Source organism: Mesocricetus auratus, unplaced genomic scaffold (genome assembly GCF_017639785.1).
Source record: "Mesocricetus auratus isolate SY011 unplaced genomic scaffold, BCM_Maur_2.0 Super-Scaffold_100009, whole genome shotgun sequence".
NCBI lineage: Eukaryota > Metazoa > Chordata > Mammalia > Rodentia > Cricetidae > Mesocricetus > Mesocricetus auratus.
Genome location: NW_024429193.1, coordinates 22,732,662 through 22,751,761, shown reverse-complemented (window position 1 = coordinate 22,751,761; position 19,100 = coordinate 22,732,662). Strand labels below are relative to the sequence as shown.

Sequence of the window (19,100 nt, the reverse complement as noted above, 5' to 3'; positions counted from 1 at the left end):
AATGAAACTAGATCCATATCTCTCACCCTCCACATACATACATATATACATACATTCCGAACAGATCAAGGAACTCAATGTAAGACTTGAAACTCTGACATTGTCAGCAGAAAAAGTAGAGAATATACAACAAGGTAAAGGAAGTGGATCCAATCATATATAGATGGAGCCTTTGGAACTGAGTCAAAATTAACCTTTTCTCCTTTTAAGTTTGTCTCTCCTGAGTATTTGTCAGTGATAAAAAGTTGATATATACAAATACCATATTTTCCCAAATTTTTTATCTCTAGCTTAAACTAGCTTTGTGATATCCATGATCTTGATATGAAATCAGTTACTGGACATCTCAACCCAGACATCATTCAATCATTCAAGCTTTAACCTTGCAGTTATATCTGCTGTCAATCCTTCCCACTGCAGTGAGTGAGCTGCTTAGTTTTCTATATCATGAGCCTTGTAATTTTCTTGGTATAATTTCTTTTTTGTTGCATGATAAAATACCATGACAAAAACAATTTAGAGGTGAAAGGGGATTTACTTCAGCATATAATTCCTGGTTGAAGTCCATAGTTGTGGGGAAGTCAAGGTAGGAACTTCAAATAGTTACATCAAGAGCAGAGAGAAATGAATGTATGCATGTTCTCTTGCTTGCTGGTGCTCAGCTAGATTTCTCTAATCTTACACAGGTGAAAGCCTCTTGCTTAGGGTATAATGTCAGCCAAAATGGACAGATCTTCTCACATCAACTCATTTATGACAGCCTCCCATGCCAACCCAGTTTATATGAGCCCTCACTGAGACTCTGCCCTGATGATTCCAGGTTGTGTAAAGTTGACAGAGCTCACACTCACAATTCTTTGATTTTGAATGTCTGTTCATTTGTTGTTTTTTTGAGATTATACTTTATTTACAACATTTCTCTCTTCTCATTCCTTCCTCCAAACCCTCCCATGCTCCCTTTCAAATTCATGACCTCTTTTTTCACTGATTGTTATTACTTGCACTTGTGCATATATACAAAGATATATATATTTAAATATAACCTGTTCTATCAGTATAGTGCTATTTGTATTCATGTTTTCTGGGATGGCTGTTTGGCTCTGGACAACTGATTGGTGCATCTGCAAAACACTCTTGCATCTAAGGATTAGGAAGCACTATAGAAGAGGGAGCAGAAATATTGTAAGAGCCAAAATGCCAGGGGTTGCTGTGAGATTGTGTCCCCTAGTAATGTCAAAACATGCATCCATAAAGTCTCACCACCATCACAATTTTATATCTCTTTCTTCACTTTATAAAAACCAGTTATCTCTAAAGATTTAAAGCTATGCCTATTTAATCCAAGAAAATGTGAACAATCAATTTTTTAAAAAATGCATAAACCTTGTAGATTCTTTTGGCAGTGGCAATAGTTGCAACTTGAGTGTCTTAGATTCATACTTTCTGTTATTCTTCACTGCCCCTAAAAACATGGCAGCTTGGAGCCTAAAAGTTTCATTTTAGTGGTTTAAAAATTTTCATAGGTCAAAAACCACTATGAACAATAAAGTATACTATAGTCATATAATTATACTAAATAATGTGAATTGTTCAAAGTAAATGCTAGTGTCCTGATACTGGTCAAGGTAACATGATATCCATTTAATTTGACTTTTAAATAGATATTGAAAAAAGACCAAAAATTTCAAGCTTTCTTAACACTACTATATTCCTGTAGCAGTTAGTTATAAACATGGAGTAAAAATCAATGAGAATAAAGCTTTGTCATCAGAGTGTATCAGACAATAAAGGAGAAAGAAGAGAAGAAAGAAGGGAGGAAGACATGGATGAGAAGAGGATGATGAGAAGGAGAAAGGGAGAAGAGGAGGAGGGAAAGGAGGAGGGGGAAGACCATGGGAGGTTAAAAGGAGGAGGGGAGGAAGAGACAGGAAGAGGAATGTAAGAAGAGGAGGATAGGAAGAGGAGGGGGGGAAGGAAGAGGAGGGAGGAGGGGGAAGGAGGAAGAGGGAGAAGGAGGAAGGTGGGAAGACAGATGGAATTTCTAGTCAGGAACAATTCTTGTACTTTTTGGCTCAGAACATGCAGAACATAAAACATGAAAAAAAATAGAGCAAGGGAATAGCTAATGTGCAAACAGGCATGGCAGAGGAGCTTAAAAGAAAGGAAGCTATAATGCTCAGCATTATAAACATTACTTGTTCTAATGAAGAAATATAAAAGCTAAGTTCAGGGAAGGCTGGAAGGCCTGAGGAATTTCTAATCATAACTGCAGGAGATTTGTTTTTGTTTTTTGTTTTGTTTCTGGAAGATTTCAGGGCATGATGTTGGAACCTACAAAGGAGTTTCTTTCATGGGAAAGTTGAAGGTGTTTTTTGTTTTTCTCTGAGGGACACAGTCAACCTCATAGAGTCTCTGACAGTTTTGAGCAACTGGATCACCTGAATGTCTGCAGTAAAACACAGATGCCATTTTATGTATTTAGAAGTTAAATAGTTAAATATGTATGATGTCAAATAACAAATTGTGTTTCAGTAAGGATGCCTAGAAGATATTTTCCCTCCCTATTCTTGTTTCATACTTGTTTCTAAAATCATTGTAAGACATTTAACAACTTAAAAATGATGCAATAAATAAAAAATGCAACTCAGAGTCTTAGGCAATAACCAGGTAAACTGTTAACATAAGCAGCTTATGTTTGTCCATAATGGAAGCCCTTTCTTTCAATTCTTTTTTTTTTAACTCTGTGCATGTACATTATGTTCACGTGCTCCAGTTCATGTGTGTGAAGATCAGAGTATAAGTGCCTGGAGTCATTTCTCTCTTTCCACCATGTGGGTTCTAGATAGCAAACTCATGTCATTAGGTTTGGTGACAAGTGGCTTTACCCACTGAACCACTCTTGCCACCCTGACACATACACTATGCTCCTTACTTTAGATATTATATTTTTTAAAGATAGACTCTCATGTGTACTCCCAGCTGGCCTGGGACACACTATGTAGAATAGACTAGCCCTGAACTCAAATTGATGTGCCTGCCTCTGTCTGCCCCGTGTTAGGATTAAAAGCATATGCCAACATGCCTGGCTTGGATTGGAAATTTTTTTAAACTAGCAGTAAATATTTGGAGAAACCAGTTTATTCCTCTTTAAATAATTTAAATGTTTGAGGAATTAAAATATCGCACATTGTTTGAAACTTACTTTTACCTAGATTATTAGTTGGATTGAGTTACAACTGGTACTCTGTGAGCAGGGAAAGTAGATTGTGCACCCATTTTGACCTATTAAATTTCTGTTTTAATTTTGTGAAAATGGCTCCAATTTCATACCCTTGCATCCATCTTCTTCTTGGTTTTCTCATTGTGGATTCCTCTAACCACATTATTTCCCCACAGATGTGGCAGTATCTCATACAGGAAGCTATGCCTTCTAATTTTTCTAGTTCTCAAATTGCTTCATCATTAATGTGTCTTCAAAACCAGATGGGAAGGCTTCTCAATGTAAATTTTATCTTTTTGTTTTCTCCATTTGTTTGTGCAGGATTTTATCCCGTAGCTCATGTATCCAAAAATGTCTTATGTAGCCCAGACTGACCTCATACCTCATCCCACCATAGTACTAACAACCTGTACTATGATTCTCAGCAAGAACTCATTTTTCAAACAGACAAACACAATGCTATTGAACAATTATCTAAGAATTAAAATAACACCCATGGCACCCTAAGTAGACTGCACCTCTTTTAAGTCTCAAAACAACTTCCAAATGTGTTTCTATTTCCCTAGATGTTTCCTTTTGATAACAACTGAAAGAGATCATTTGTGACTTCAGGGAAGGTGAGTGAGGACGCTCAAACTGGTTCTGAGATGGCCTGCATTTGGAGGCCTCACAGTTGGACAGTGCTTATTCAAGGACGAGCAGTAGAAAAGTCCTTCTGCTCATCCAGTGACATCAGTGACAGGCTGATGCTGAGATGACCTCTTTAGTCATTGCATATTGCTGAATTATTTTGTATTTAAGTGTCTAAAGAGGTTTCTGTCTTACTTCTCAGCAGAAGTTACCTAACCAGAACCTCCCAGTGCTCTAAAGAAAGCAGTCTTTGCCAGGTACCAGAATAGAGCCAGTGGTTTGCTTAGTAGGAAAAATCCAGATTACAATTGCAGAAAATGCTGTAAATCCTCTGGATTTAGAGGGAGAGACTTAGGCAGCCATACTTCATAAAAGCTGTGACTAAGCACTGAGCACATGTCGAGTGGAGATACACATTGTTTCTAATCTTTAACGTTTGCTGTTTCCATACAACAAATAATGCCAATTAAAATGTTTTATAAAGTATTAGAAAATAATTTGGGCTTCAACGAATAGCTCGTAAAGAAGGTAGACATTTTTTAAAAACCTTTTAAAAAGCGTTAGCTTTAGAATGTAACAGAGGAGGGGTTCCCTTTCTGGCACTGTTAAACCATATCTAGTTAAATATAAGTTGAAAGACATGTTCTACATTGAATTTCCATTCATTGTATATTGTGTGTACTCTGCTTTAGTCCTGGTTTTAAACCTTGCCATCTGCCACTGAAGGACTAAGTGGCTACTTAATGGTCACAGGATGTGCTGATGTGGTCATTACAAGTCATGTCTTCATAGGTGTCAAAACACGTTAACCACTTCACACGTATTGCTACATGTCTCCAGTGAGGAGACACAAGGTGGCTCATGAATTATGACTGGATGACCTTCTGGTAGTTACTGTTTGTGTGAGCATGGGAAGCAGTTTCTTTTCTCAGAAAGGAGACAAAAGAAGTAATTGAGCCCCCATGTACCACATCAAGCTAAAGTCGACTCTGTGCTGTGAAAGATACCTCACCACTTAATTTAGCAAGATACTAAGTAAAGAGGCCTGTGAGGCCCTCCTTCTGGGAGATGGGGAAATCTCTGCCTTGAACTGGGTACCCACTAGTGAGCTATCACCCACCAAGGATAGCTCCAAGCTCATTGTTTCTTGGGACCTGGATGTCCATGGGTCACAAAATGAAACCAATAGACGTGAACATGAAAGTGAGATTTATGGCGAGGAGGTGATATAGACAGGTAGGATGCACAGGGTGAGACTGGTTTGTATGCATTGTGTACATTTGCAAGACTGTGTCGAGACAAACATGACAAATGAAAGGGAAACTGCGTTTCTTAGAAGGCTATGTGCATAAATGGAGCAGGACTGGGTTAACGTGGAAACGCCACTCAGTGCTGGGGAACCTTCACGTCCATAAGGAAGTAACTGAAGCGAGTGCTAAACACTGGGCTGAGAAGGAACAAGCAGACGAGGAAAAAGACACGAAGGAGCAAGAGTACTCCGAAGGACATAAAGGTGTCCTCATAGCGGCATGTTGCTCAGAATAACCACTGTCTCCATTCGTTAATTTGGGTGTCAGTGAAACAAAAGGCATCTTCTAGCATATTCTATCTAACCCAGTTGTTAAACAAATTACTAATGTGGTCACTTGCTCAGGGTCCAAAAGAGTGATGACTTCTGTGCATTTTCTTGCAGTGCTGAAGATGCCAGTGTCCAGCATTTAAAATGGTACGGTGACCCCCACATCACTGGCTCTAACTTATCTCAGGTCATCTTCCACTGTTCTAAATATATTTCTCCTCTTAACTGAAAAGCAACTGTTCCCATTTATTAAAAGTACATAATACCCTAAAGCAACTGAAACCAATAATCATACTACCTAAAAAAGGCCACGAGCAATTTAATTCTGCTTGGTACATTAAAAGAATTTCAAGCAGCATATAGGGAACATTTCCTATAATAATGATATCCTAGTAAAATTTCTTCTCCAAAGCTAACAGCTTTTAGAACTTATTATAGGACTCACACATGCATCTGAAAATAAAACCAAAAGGAACTCAAAGCAAGCACCTTAACATTCATTCGAAAGTATACACTCACTGGCATATTCAACCAAAGTAACTCCTTTTTCTCAGTTTGGAGTTCCCGGCTCTAGGGTGGTGGTTCTATACAGATTGATATGAGGCAGGTGAATGGACAAAGATGTTACAAATGAGTCATTTTGCTTCATTTTATATACACATTTTGGATGAGATCTAGCTTCAAGGCTATGTGAAGGACTTGACACTGCCTGGAGTGCTCATCAAAGTCCTAGCTCCGCAGAAGTTGCACGGGCAGGTGTTGGAAGCTGCTAGAATAGGAAGTGTACTCCCACCCTCTGGGTTTCAGAGTCCTCCATCCAGGCAGCCACTTGAGGGAGGGTCCAGTGGTGGAGAAAATAGAGAAGCCTGGTTTAAAGATGCCCTGATCTCAGGTGGCTCCGGGCAAAACTGTACTGGTGGCCCTTAGTTTCAGCAGAGCCTCAGGGTCATCTTGATCCCTCCACCCACAGCCCTGGCAAACACAAGACCACCCACCTGGAGGCACTGGGCCAGCAGTGAGCAGGTCCTCGTTCCTGTCCCTAGTGCCAGTAGCCACAGGAAACATTGCTGGTGGCTGGAACCCGAGGCTTGGGAACTGCCGTCGTGGGTTCCCTGCTCGCAACTTCCCCTGCAGACTTGAGCTCTTCTGGTTTGTGGCACTGCAGTTTGCTTCCCACCCTGGGGACTGTGGCCCTAAGTTTCCGGAAATGCAGCCCCAGTGCTCAGGCCACAAGGCCAGGGCTAGGCTTTGCTAGGGGGAAGTGAAACTGTTTAGGACTTGCTCTTGCATAGGTTCCAGAGAACTGTCTTAAGTTCTCATCATATACCCTCTTCTGGGTTATCTTTAGACTCAGGTGACCTGAAGCTTGATAGTAGCCTTTCTTCTCCCATTCTGGGTTTCCCTGCTACGCTACCCCTTCCTCCTGTAACAAAAGGAGACCAAAAGTAGACTTCTAGAAAGGGAATTGCTTGACTCAGGGATAGATACAGATATAGAAACAGAGACGTAAAGGTATGTAACTTATAATATTTCTTTTTACCCAAATCAGTCTAAGTCCATATGCTGTCTAATAATATTCATTCCCATATGAAATGTTTTTCTTACTTCTGCTCTAATTTAGAAATGGGTCAGGTCAAAAAGAAATTACTCATGTGTCTAAATAGTCCTCACCCTTTTCCTCAAACATGAGTTGTGCTTGTCTTCTTGCTTGTTTTAAAGACTGAGTTACCCCAGACCCTAACAATAGACATTAAAACCACTAAACCAAGACCTTACCAAAGTTGGAGAAAATGTGACAATCATCTTGAAAGTGTGGTATTGATACACAGTTTCCCGTGCTCCTCTTTTCCTTCTTCAAAAAGAACTAGAAAGCTCTACTGAGAAGCTCTCCTCTACAATGTTTCTGGAACACCATAATTTCAAGTACCACAGAAAATCATTAACTTTTCCCCATGCTGGGTAAAACTCATTAAGTGAAATGTCAGAAAGTTTTGGAAGCATTAGAAACATTTATATCCTGCACTATAATTTTTTTCTATTTCATAATTTTTAAGTTATGTTTCTAAGTTTGGAACCATAAAGCAAACAATTTAATCCAGTACAGGAAAAAAGTATGTTGACAAGTGAGTTACTGTATATGAAGGATTGCTTACCCAGAAACTTCAGCAATGTTGAGTTTGAACTGAAGGGGACACAACTTTTCGCCCAACATTTTCAGAAATACTGTTGAAGCATAGGGCATACTAAGAGAAAGTTGAATATAGAGTTAAGCAATGGTGTTGGAAAGAGGTGGGGGAAAGCAAAGGAGAGTTGTCTGTAAAACAGTGTGGGCATCTCATAAGAGAGTCACCACAAAAGTCTTCCTAAATGAGCTCACTGGGAAGATGATCTTCACCGATAAAGGTCTTGGAAAGATCAGTAGCATAGACACTAAGATTGACAATTAATGTATGGGACCTCCTGAAAATGAGAAGCTTCTATAAGGCAAAGGACACACACAGTCAGCAGGACAAAATGTCAGCCCACAGAATGGGAAAAGATATTCACCAACCCCACAACTGAGCACTGATCTCCAAAATTTACAAAGAATTCAAGAAGCTAGTCCCCAAACACCAAATAATCTAATTAAAAAGTGGGCTACAGAACTAAATAGAGAATTCTCAATAGAGGAGTCTAAAATGGCTGATAGACACTTAAGAAAGTGCTCAACATCCTTAGCATCAGGAAAATGCAAATCAAAACAACTCTGAGATACCATCTTATTCCTGTCCTAATGGCTAAAATAAAAAATAACAATAACAGTTTGTTCTGGAGAGGATGCGGAGAAAGGGAACACTCCTCCACTGCTGCTGGGAGTGGCAACTTGTACAACCACTTTGGAGATCAGTATGGAGATTCCTCATGAAAATGGGAATCAGTCTACCACAAGATCCAGTAATTCCACTCTTAGGCATATACCATTCAGACAACAAGGACATCTGTTCTACTATGTTTAAGCAGCATTATTTGCAATAGCCAGAACCTGGAAGCAACCTAGATGCCCCTCAACTGATGAATGGATAGAGAATATGTGGTACAATGGAGTATTACTCAGAGGAAAAAAAATAACAACAGAATCTTGAAATTCACAGGCAAATGGACATCACTAGAAGAAACCTTCCTGAGCAAGGTAACCCAACCACAAAAAGACAAGCATGATATGTACTCACTCATATGTGGATTTTAGACATAGAGCAAAGGATTACCAGTCTACAATCGACACCGTCAGAGAAGCTAGGAAACAACGAGAACCCTAAGAGAGACATGCACGGTCCCCTGGAGAAAGGGAGAGGGACCAGATCTCCTGAGCAAATTGGGAACATGGGGGGAGGGGAGAGAGAGCTAAGAGAAAGAGAAGGAGAGAAGAGGAGGAGAGAGGAGGACATGAGGGAACAGGAAGGTTGGGTCGGGGGGAAGAATAGAGGGGAATAGGTAAGAGATACAATAATAGAGAGAGCCAGTAAAGGTTTAAAGAGAAATCTGGCAGTAGGGAAATGTTCAGAGATCTACAAGGATAACACCAACTAACAATCTAATGAGATTGATGAGTACCTTATATGCCATCCTAGAGCCTTCATTCAGTAGCTGATAAAAGCAGCAGACACCCACAGCTAAACACTGAACTTAACTCCTGGAATCCAGTTGCAGAGATGAACAAAGGGATCAAGACCAGACTGGAGAAACCCACAGAAACAGCTGACCTGAACAAAGGGGAGCTCATGGACCCCAGACTAATAGCTGGGAAACCAGCATAGGACTGATCCAGACCTCCTGAATTTGAGTGTCAGTTAGGAGGCCTTGGCAACCTATGGGGACTTTGGTAGTGGATCAGTATTCATCCCTAGTATATTAATGGAATTTGGGAGCCCATTCCACATGGAGGGATACTCTCTCAGCCTATACATGTGGGGCAGGGTCTAGACCCTGCTCCAATTGATGTGTTAGACTTTGAAGATCCCCCATGGAAGGCCTCATCTTCCCTGGAGAGAAGAAAGGGGATGGGATAGAGGGTTAGTGGGGGGCAGGGGAGGAGGGAAGGGAGAGGGAACTGGGATTGGCATGTAAAAAAAGCTTGTTTCTAATTTAAATAAAAAAAGTCTTATCTCTACGGCTGCTGCTGCTGGCTCTGGTTTTGGTTGTTGTTGATGACATCATCATTTAAAAAAATATCCCGTATGTTAATCACTATGTGAATGTTCAACAGTGTTAATGGCACTTGACCTCCCAACTAAACAAGTGAAGAATTTGGGTTTTAAAACTTTTAAAGGACAGAACTGGAATGGAATTCAGTCTTAGAACTGACTCCAAAGCCTGCTTCTTATACTCCTTCCTTTCTTAAAATATCATGGGTAGATACAATATGAAAAAAAAATATATATATATATACTCCATCTTATCCATGAGAATAAATTCTAAATCCTCTATTAGAAACCATAGATAGTACCAAATATCTACTATGTTATTTACTTCTTATTCATACTTAGTTAAATTGATAAATTAGACTGGCAAATAATTAAAAATACTAACTAGTACTCACATAGAAGGATTATAATAATATAGTAAAAGTTGCATATTCTTTTTCTCTCCTTTTTTGGAAGCTTCATTTTGATAATTTCTATACCATGCTTGACAGTGGACTATTGAGCCCAGACAGAGTAACCCTGTAGCTAGGCAGAACTAGTGTATTGTAAACCTGTTCTTGTTTCCCATCCACCTCCTATAGAGACATGGCCCTAGAAAACTTATCTGTACTTAAAAATAACATTGAGTACATTCACAATCCATCCTACTTTTGACCTTGTTTTATTGAGACTGCACACAAGTCTTCCTCAACACAGGCTCCCCCGAGTGCGTGCACGTAGCCCGTGCTTGTTCTAAGTCTCACCAGTATTCTAACTTTGCCTACCAATTTGCACAAACATAGTACAGAGAAAGAAGGCTTTCATTCCTTCTGGTCTTACTTCTGAGTAGTCAAACTTGGTACCCCACCCCCAACACTGTCTCCTTAAAGAGAGACAAATGCCTGAAAGGTCGACTTATCACTTGGGTCACATTTATTCTCAGGGAAGAGGCACTTAGTAACTCTCACAGCGAGATGCCTTTTCAGTTAGAATGCCACCAGCAGTGTGTAATCACACGTTTCTGATTTTTACCTCTGCTGCAGAATGACGAAAGTGCTAGCCACAGTTGGTTCCTTGTTTCTCAATATATCAAACGCCTGGATCCATTGATGTCTTCCCTTGCAGCAAATTATGTCCTCTAGCAGCAAATTGAAGACCTCAGTATCATCGCCCCCATCTCTGGAAACTACAAGGGCCTCACACTGACACGGCCTTGCAGTGATTGGATGGCTGGAGCTGCTTGCTGCTGCCCTGTGGCAGTCGCCATGGCTTATTCCCTTTGCCTTTACAGAAGGGATGCTTTTGCTCATGCTGTTGGGTTTATTTCTACTTGTGGATTCCATGCACTTAAAACAGCACAGATTCCTTCTTAACAATAACTTGTAAAAGTGAAATCATTTACATATTCCTGATGGAGAATTAATTGTAGAACTTTATTTTTCATGAATGTGTCTGGATTTTTAGACCTTACATTAAATTATTCATCCAGTCATCATGATCCTTCTTATTTTCTAGGTCAAAACTAGATTGTCAGGAAATATTAGGAAATTAGGAAAGTGAAGGAATTTTCCAACACACACACACACACACACACACACACACACACACACACACACACACACGCACACAGGGGGGAGATGTCTAAGCCTTCCATAAATTAGACTTTGCCATGAATTTATGAAAATATACTTCAGGAAAACTTTGTTTTCGTTTCTCAGTGTCAAGCACATTTTAGTCAAACTTGCCTCCTCTGAGCCATCTCCCTTTGAAAAGGATATTGTCTGATATGGAAATGAGAATTGGTTTCTTACTATCAGAATATATTAGCTTCAGTCCTTTATAAGACTGATAATCAGAACACTGTTTTCATGATTTACAAATTAATTTTAAAAGAATTCATACTATGCGTGAGGCATTATACTAGGTCCTGGGAACGCAGGACTGAAAAGATACATCTTTTACTTCCCAAAAAGTTTCTTTCTATGCATTCTAAGATTTTGTAGATAATTCTATAGAAAAAATTATTAAGGATTATTTGGTGTCATCTTGCATGTAATATGATTAGTAAAGGAGATTGTATTATAAATAGCCAAGAGTAAACAAATACTGAAATTGAGACAGAATAAGGAGAAGTGGCTAGGCAAGAGCTTCAACAGGAAGCAAAAGGAAGATAATGTGCCTCAGGCAGTAATGTAACCAACTATGATTATGTGTGTTTGTGTGTGTGTGTTTGTGTGTGTGTGTGAACTTCCTAGAACTGTCACCCTGACCCTTGACATGAACCAAGAAAAGGAAGAAAGCAACTCTCTTGAGTCTCCCCCACAGAGCCTAGGCTTGGCGTGCAAATCTGAAAATAGGCCCCGTTCTGGGTCCACCCTGCTCTGTACTGCTTTTGACTTTGCTGTCAAGATGCCTGGGGAAGTGCACCAGCTCATGTCCTATATCACCAATACTCTATTCAAACAAGGAAAATTTTCTTCTGAAGTAGATCTCTAATGCTTCTGATTATTTGGACAAGATTAGTTATGAGAACCTAACGGACTCTTCCAAGTTAGACACTGGTGAAGAGCACATGCAGGCTTTGGTACACACAGGCATTAGCATAACCAAGGCTGCCTTCATAAATAAATTGAGAGTCATTGTCTGGTGTTCATGGAGGCTCCCCAAGCTGGTGAAGACATCTCCATGATTGGGCAGTTTGGTATTGGATTCTACTCAACCTACCTACAGGCCGAGAATGTGGTTGTGATCACAAAGCACAGTGATGATGGGTAGTAAACCTGGGAGTCTTCTGCTGGTGGATCCTGGATCGTTTGTGCAGACTATGGTGAGCCCATTGACTGGGGTACCAAAGTAATTCTTCACATCAAAGAAGACCAGACAGAATCCTTAGGGAGTGGGTCAAGGAAGTGGTAAATAATCACTTATAGTTCATAGGTTTTCCCATCATTCTCTACTACCAAAAGGAACAAGAGAACATCAGAGATGATAAGGCAGAGGAAGACAATGGTGAGAAAGATGAGGAAGCTGAGGATGACAAGGAGAAGCCTAAGATTGAAGATATGGAATCAGATGAGGGGGATGACAGTGGCAAAGATAAGAAAAAGAAAATGAAGATGATTAAGGAGAAATATATTGACCAGGAAGAGTTGAAAAAGAAGAATAAGCCTATTTGTAATAAAAATCCTGATAACATCACCCAAGGGGAATATGGAGAATTCTGTAAGTGCCTCACCGATGACTGGGAAGACCATTTGGTAGTCAAGCAACTGTAGAAAGTCAGCTGGAATTCAGAGCATTGCTCTTCATTCCTCGGTGAGCTCCTTTTGAACTTTCAGAGAAGAACAACATCAAACTGCATGTCCATCATGTGTTCATCATGGACAGCTGTGATGAGCTCATATCTGAGTACCTCAGCTTTATCCATGGCATGGTTGACTCTGAGGATTTGCCACTGAACATCTCTAGAGAAATTTTCGAGCAGAGCAAGATCCTGAAAGTTGTCTGCAAAAACATTGTGAAGAAATGCCTTGAGGTTTTCTCTGAGCTGGCTGAAGACCAGAACTACAAGATATTTTATCAAGTATTGTCCAAGAATTTAAAGCTTTGAATCCACAAAGACCACTAATAGTTGGTGCCTCTCTGAGCTCCTCTGCTATCATCCTTCTCTGTTTAGAGATAAGATGACCTCCCTGTCAGAGTATATGTCTCAAGTGAAGGAGACACAGAAGTCCATCTACTGTATCACCAGTGAGAGCAAAAAGCAGGTGGCCAATGCTGCCTTTGTAGAGTGTGAGCAGAAGCGGGGATTTGAGGTGCTGTATATGACTGAGCCTACTGACCAGTACTGTGTGCAGCAATTCAGGGAGGTTTCTAGAAAGAGCCTTGTCTTGGTGACTTGTAAACCCAAGCCGAGCTTTTCTTTTGTCCCGAATACCACCTACCAAATAATCACACAAAACCTTATATTAATTACAGAATGTTTGGCCTGTAGTTCAGGCTTTTACTAACTAGTTCTTATAACTTAAATTAACTCATTTTTATTAATCTGCATTTTGCCTTGTAGGTTTATGACTTTACCTGTTCTCTAGTACATCTTGCGTCCCTGGAGACCGGCTTACATATTTCTCTGATTCTGTTCTTCTCCCTGTATTTTCAGTATGGCTTTCCCAATTGACCCTATCCTGTTTTACTATACACCAAACCAGTTTCTTTATTAACCAATGAGAGGAATATATATTCACAGCATACCAAAAGACTATCTCACAGCAGTGACAAAGGAGGACCTGGAGATATAGAGGATGAGGAAGAGAATAGAATGGAGAGAGCAAGGCTAAATTTGAGAATCTTTACATACCCATGAAGGAGACCTTGGTTAAGAAGGTTGAGAAGGTGACAATCTCTAGTAGGCTTGTGTCATCACCCTGCTGAATTATAATAAGCACCTATGGCTGGACAGCCAAAATGAATCAGATAATCAAGTCCCAGGCACTTCAAGACAATTCCACTGGCTACATGATGGCCAAAAAGGACCTGGAGATCTATCCTGACAATACCATTTGAGGAGACCCTATGTCAGAAGGCTAAGGCAAAATGAGAAATCTGTCAGGGACCTGGTGGTGCTGCCATTTAAAATTGCCCTGCTCTTCTCCGGTCTCACTTGAGGATCCCCAAACCAATTCCAACCACACCTGTCACATGACCAGTCTAGGTTTAGGTATATATTGATGAAGATGAGGCAGTAGCAGAGGAGCCCAGTGTTGCTGTTCTCCATGCCATCCCCCCCTCTTGAGAGTGATAAGGACACCTCTGTCATGGAAGAAATAAATTAGAAACCCTTGGGAAGTCCATGCCTGTAAAGGGAAGCTTTTTCTTTTTTTTAATCATTTTTTATTTTAATTTTAAATAGCTTGTTTTACATGTCAATCCCAGTTCCCTCTCCCTCCCCTCCTCCCGCACTCCCCTTCCCCCCCCACCCTCCCACCCTATTGCCAAATCCTAAAGGGAAGCTTTTTCCTTGTGAGAGAAGCCTTCCCGCCAGCCTGGTTCTAGAGCCGCATCAGTCCCAAATAAACACACAGGAGGCTATATTAATTATGAAGCTGTTGGCCTTGCTTGTTTCTTACTGGCTAGCTCTGACTTAAGTAATTACCCCATAATTGTTAATCTAAGTATTTCTCTTACCGGAGAAATTTCCGGGCTTCCTACCCCATGGCGGTTACATCTCGATTTCCTTGTGTTTCTCCTTCCCAGAGTCCTCCTGGACTCCTAGTCCCACCAATCTAGATTCCTATTGGCCAACAGTGCTTTATTGACAAAGGACTTCCCCAACATCTCCTCCTTTCTGTTTAAACAAAAAGGTCTTAACTTTAACACAGTCAAATTGTATATAACAGAACAGTTATTAAATAAGAACATAGATACAATATTTTAGCAAGATTTAAAGAAAATATCATCTGTCTCATTCTTGTGAGTCCAAAGTCCTATATGTAGCTTATATTTTATCATAACTAAGGAAAATTATAATTATAACTATCTGTCTTCAACTCTATCAAAGACCTCAGAAGGATAATATGTAAACACTAGAACTGACAGAGACATCTTGCTTCCTGGACAGTCACCTGGAGTTCCTCTGTAACATTGGGGCATCCATCTTCAGCCCATAAGACCACAATGTGTCCAGAAGATTTCTCAGAAAAGCAGGAAATTTCAAACTGTCCATCTGCTTTGGCAGTCTGTCAGTCATTTTTCTGTGTCCTGCAGAAAGTCTTGTAGACTCTTCCATGAAGCAGGAACCCTGTAAGACTGAGTTCAGCAATCACTTTCCTGTGGGTCCTGCATGTTCAGTTTATACAGCAACAGTCAAACAGTCTAGGCAAGAGCAGTTTCTTGCCCAAATGGCTAATCTTGCCATGTTGAAAGCAAACTCCATAACAAGTTTCTTCAATGCCCATCTTCCTCTCAGACATAATTGGTGCTGCCAGGAGCAGACATTTCTCATTGTCAAGAAAAACCCTAAACCATTTTAAATGCCATTTTCTGAAGGTCTTTGAAAGGTTTGAAGATTGTCTATCTATCTCAAATATATTTCTGTATATCTAGAAAACCTAACTTACCTAACTATAAATTCTAAGTAACTATCTATAGTCTGTATTCAATTATGCATTACATTTTAAAAGATCAGTATAAGCACAATACTTAATCAAGAGGAGAAATATGCACATCAAAAAATTGACCTTGAATTTGTATCAATAAATGAAAAACCATACCCATACCATATTTCCCCTTTTTACCATTAAAAGCAGATTGGCTGTGATCATTAACCAATTATAAACAATCCCATTTAAATGAAAACAAAGGTTTAAAAACAAGATGGGAATTAGGACGTAGCTCATTCCAAACTGCTTCGTGCTGGAAGGGGGCGCTGTTCATACCATGGGGATCATGACAAAACTCAGAAACCTGTATAAGTCCTTATTTTCAGGGTCTGTAAAGCTCCATCATCTTAGCTGTTTCAGTTGTTGGAACACCTGGTCCACTGCTTCCGGCGGTCTTGGTTTGTCAAACCATAGAAGCCTGGAAGGAATCCTCAGCTTTTCATTTTCTGTAGAAACATAAGCAAAATCTCCTTTCCCAAGTAACATATCCTTATACTTAAATTTTGAAGTCAAGCCACTTTCAAAAGATAGAAGTTGGATTAATTCAGCAGCATTTATAATCAAGTGTACTTTAGCAGCTGTTCCTTCCTGAGCAATCAAAAAACTGAAAAACACAATAGCGTATAGTGTCCAGATTCTCTGTTTATTTTCCATCTTTACGTGAGTTATTTATTTATCTATTATTACTTTATTTATTTTATTTTTATTTATTTTTCTCTGAGACAGGGTTTCTCTTTGGAAATCCGCCTGCCTCTGCCTCTGGAGTAAATCCTACCGGCGTGTGCCACCACAACACCAGCATTTCTATTTATTTACCACTTTGCCGTTTCATTTTCTCTCTCAATCTCACGTATATTTTTAAACACACTGTAAACCTTTAGAGGTTTTTCTTCATCCAAGTCTGACTTTACTGTAAATCTTTGTTTTTCTGGCCACGTGTCTTATCTGTAAAACCGTGGCTGTTTTAAACTGCCATTTCAAGATGGTGGGCATAAGCGTGATTCTAGCTTACCGCCTCAGTCCATGCTGACCTCCAGCAAAAGCTGCCACTTCCAGCTGTACGTAAACACCTTTCAATTGTTAGCAGAGTCTCTTAAAAGAACCTTGCTGGTTTTTTTTTCTTTTTATGCCGAGTCAGGAAGACTCCGGTAAACGAGCCTCGTGAATCTCGGATTGTCCCTAGCAAAACACCTGAGAAAAATGCTGCTACCAAAAATCTGTGCTTCTCTCCGTTCTTCTGTTTCTAAAATTCCTTTAAAGCTTTTGTTATTTTGCGTGGAAATTGAATCCTGCTTCTGACAACCATTATGTAAAGGGAAGCTTTTTCCTTGTGAGAGAAGCCTTCCCGCCAGCCTGGTTCTAGAGCCGCATCAGTCCCAAATAAACACACAGGAGGCTATATTAATTATGAAGCTGTTGGCCTTGCTTGTTTCTTACTGGCTAGCTCTGACTTAAGTAATTACCCCATAATTGTTAATCTAAGTATTTCTCTTACCGGAGAAATTTCTGGGCTTCCTACCCCATGGCAGTTACATCTCAACTTCCTTGTGTTTCTCCTTCCCAGAGTCCTCCTGGACTCCTAGTCCCACCTATCTAGATTCCTATTGGCCAGCAGTGCTTTATTGACAAAGGACTTCCCCAACAATGCCCTATGCATAGTTTCCCCATGACTCCCACAGCATCCTTGACTGGTCCTGACCTACCTAGGTCTGCTCATGTCTAGAGGATCTCTTCTGTCCTGTCTTTGTGCTTTAAGGCAGGAAAATCCCCTTCCACAGAATAGCAGGGTTAGGTATTCTGTTTTGCGGTTTTTGTTGTTCATTTTATTTTGCTCTGAAATTAAAAAGTACCCAAAACAGAAAAGAAAAGAAGGAAGATAGTGTAGAAGAGAATATATTCAACATCTACCATACAGTACAATAGGATGGTAAGCAACCTATTATCTATTTAGGGAAGAAAATATAGACTTTGCTTTGAGGTTAAGTCCAGGCTACTTTAGGCTATTACATTAAAACTAAAAGTTATTTTAGTCAAGAGCAGTCACTCATTCTAAGAAGAAACAGCATGTGGCCTCATGGATGGTACTCTAAAGAGCTGAAAACAAGGAGACAAAAGTGAAATTTTATTGAAAAATTGTCATTAAGCTTTTGAAATTCCATTTTCCAAAGGCAAATAGCAGAAGTGTTTGAAACTTAAAGCTAATGGTAACAGAGTAGCATCCCCTTATGATTGTTTCCTTGCTAAGTCTTACGCATTCACTGTCATTAAGAGGGACCAAGTGTTTGACAGCAGTTCATGGTTTCGAAGACGACAGTTCATGATTTTGAAGAGGACACTCATGAAGGACTCATCCACACTGCCCTAATGAGCCATCTGTGAGATTTCAGGATAGAGGTCTCTTTATTCCTCAGGTTTTCTTTGCTATCACGAAAGGCCTTAATCTATAATAAGAAAAGGTTTATTTGGCACAAGATTTGCTGCTGCGCCCTGCTGCGCAGCCTGTGTCTGAGAATGTACGGAGGGTGTTGGGATTGATGACACAGAGACCAGTCGGTGGTGCAAGAAGGCTTCAAGAAGACTTCCAGAAAACTTCAAGAAGCCCCTCCCTTTATTCTTACCCCGGCTGGTTATTATATGCCCTGACACCAGAGGTGGTGGTGGGGGGTCAGGAAGAGGTGGTTAGTCATTGGAAAGGTCAAGGTCAGGGTGTTCCTGTGGGCGAGCCCTTATCAGGAACTTATTGCTCCGGTAAACATTTCTTATAGGCACAGCATTGTGGTGTTTAGTAAACATGTTTTTAGTAAACATTGCAGTCAGTCGGTTACAGCTGCCCGCTCCTAGGCTGATGGGGATGTGGGCCTTCGGCAAAGGTCTGTTGTTCCCACAGTTTGCTCTGTAGTTTTAGAGGGTCAAAGTCCAACTAGCATAGGTCCAGCTATGGCAAGGGCACACCTTGCTGAATGCCATTAAGAACAATCACACCGTGGTGGAATGGTGGAGTAATCATGAAAAAAAAAACATTACATGCCAAGACAGACAGTCAGACCAGGGAGAGACCAGGAAAATGTCATCAATGCATTAGCAGGAAATGACCCCATGACCTAACAACCTGGTAGCAGGCTCTTCAAAGATCCTGCCTCTTTATATCCCCACACTAGAGAACAAACTTCCAGCACATTATCCCCAGGACTTGCACTCAAATATAGAAAGATCTCAATTTCTCAGGATCTACATTCTGTTGCAAACCTAAAGTAGAGTTCATGGGCCCAGAGACCTTGGGAAATATTGAGAAACTCAGGCCATCATTAGTGAAACAAATATTTTCTGGAAGTTCTCTTAGGGGAAAAAATAAA

General features: G+C 40.2%; 1 protein-coding gene and 1 pseudogene across 2 annotated transcripts in view; one reads left to right on the top strand and one right to left on the bottom strand.

The window, feature by feature from the left end:
- Bank1 (B cell scaffold protein with ankyrin repeats 1) overlaps nt 1-6,818 on the bottom strand; it is a 239,980-nt gene extending 233,162 nt beyond the window's left edge. Inside the window, exon 1 of one of the 2 annotated variants that reach the window (XM_021233978.2) lies at nt 6,425-6,818. In XM_021233978.2, the coding sequence (XP_021089637.1) occupies nt 6,425-6,494 (70 nt within the window). In that variant the 5' untranslated portion in view covers nt 6,495-6,818. The remainder of the gene's footprint in view (nt 1-6,424) is intronic. The other variant, XM_040751744.1, reaches the window with a different exon arrangement.
- A 5,048-nt stretch (nt 6,819-11,866) lies between these two features.
- On the top strand, nt 11,867-14,421 carry LOC101824107 (annotated as a pseudogene).
- The last annotated feature ends 4,679 nt before the right edge of the window (nt 14,422-19,100 follow it).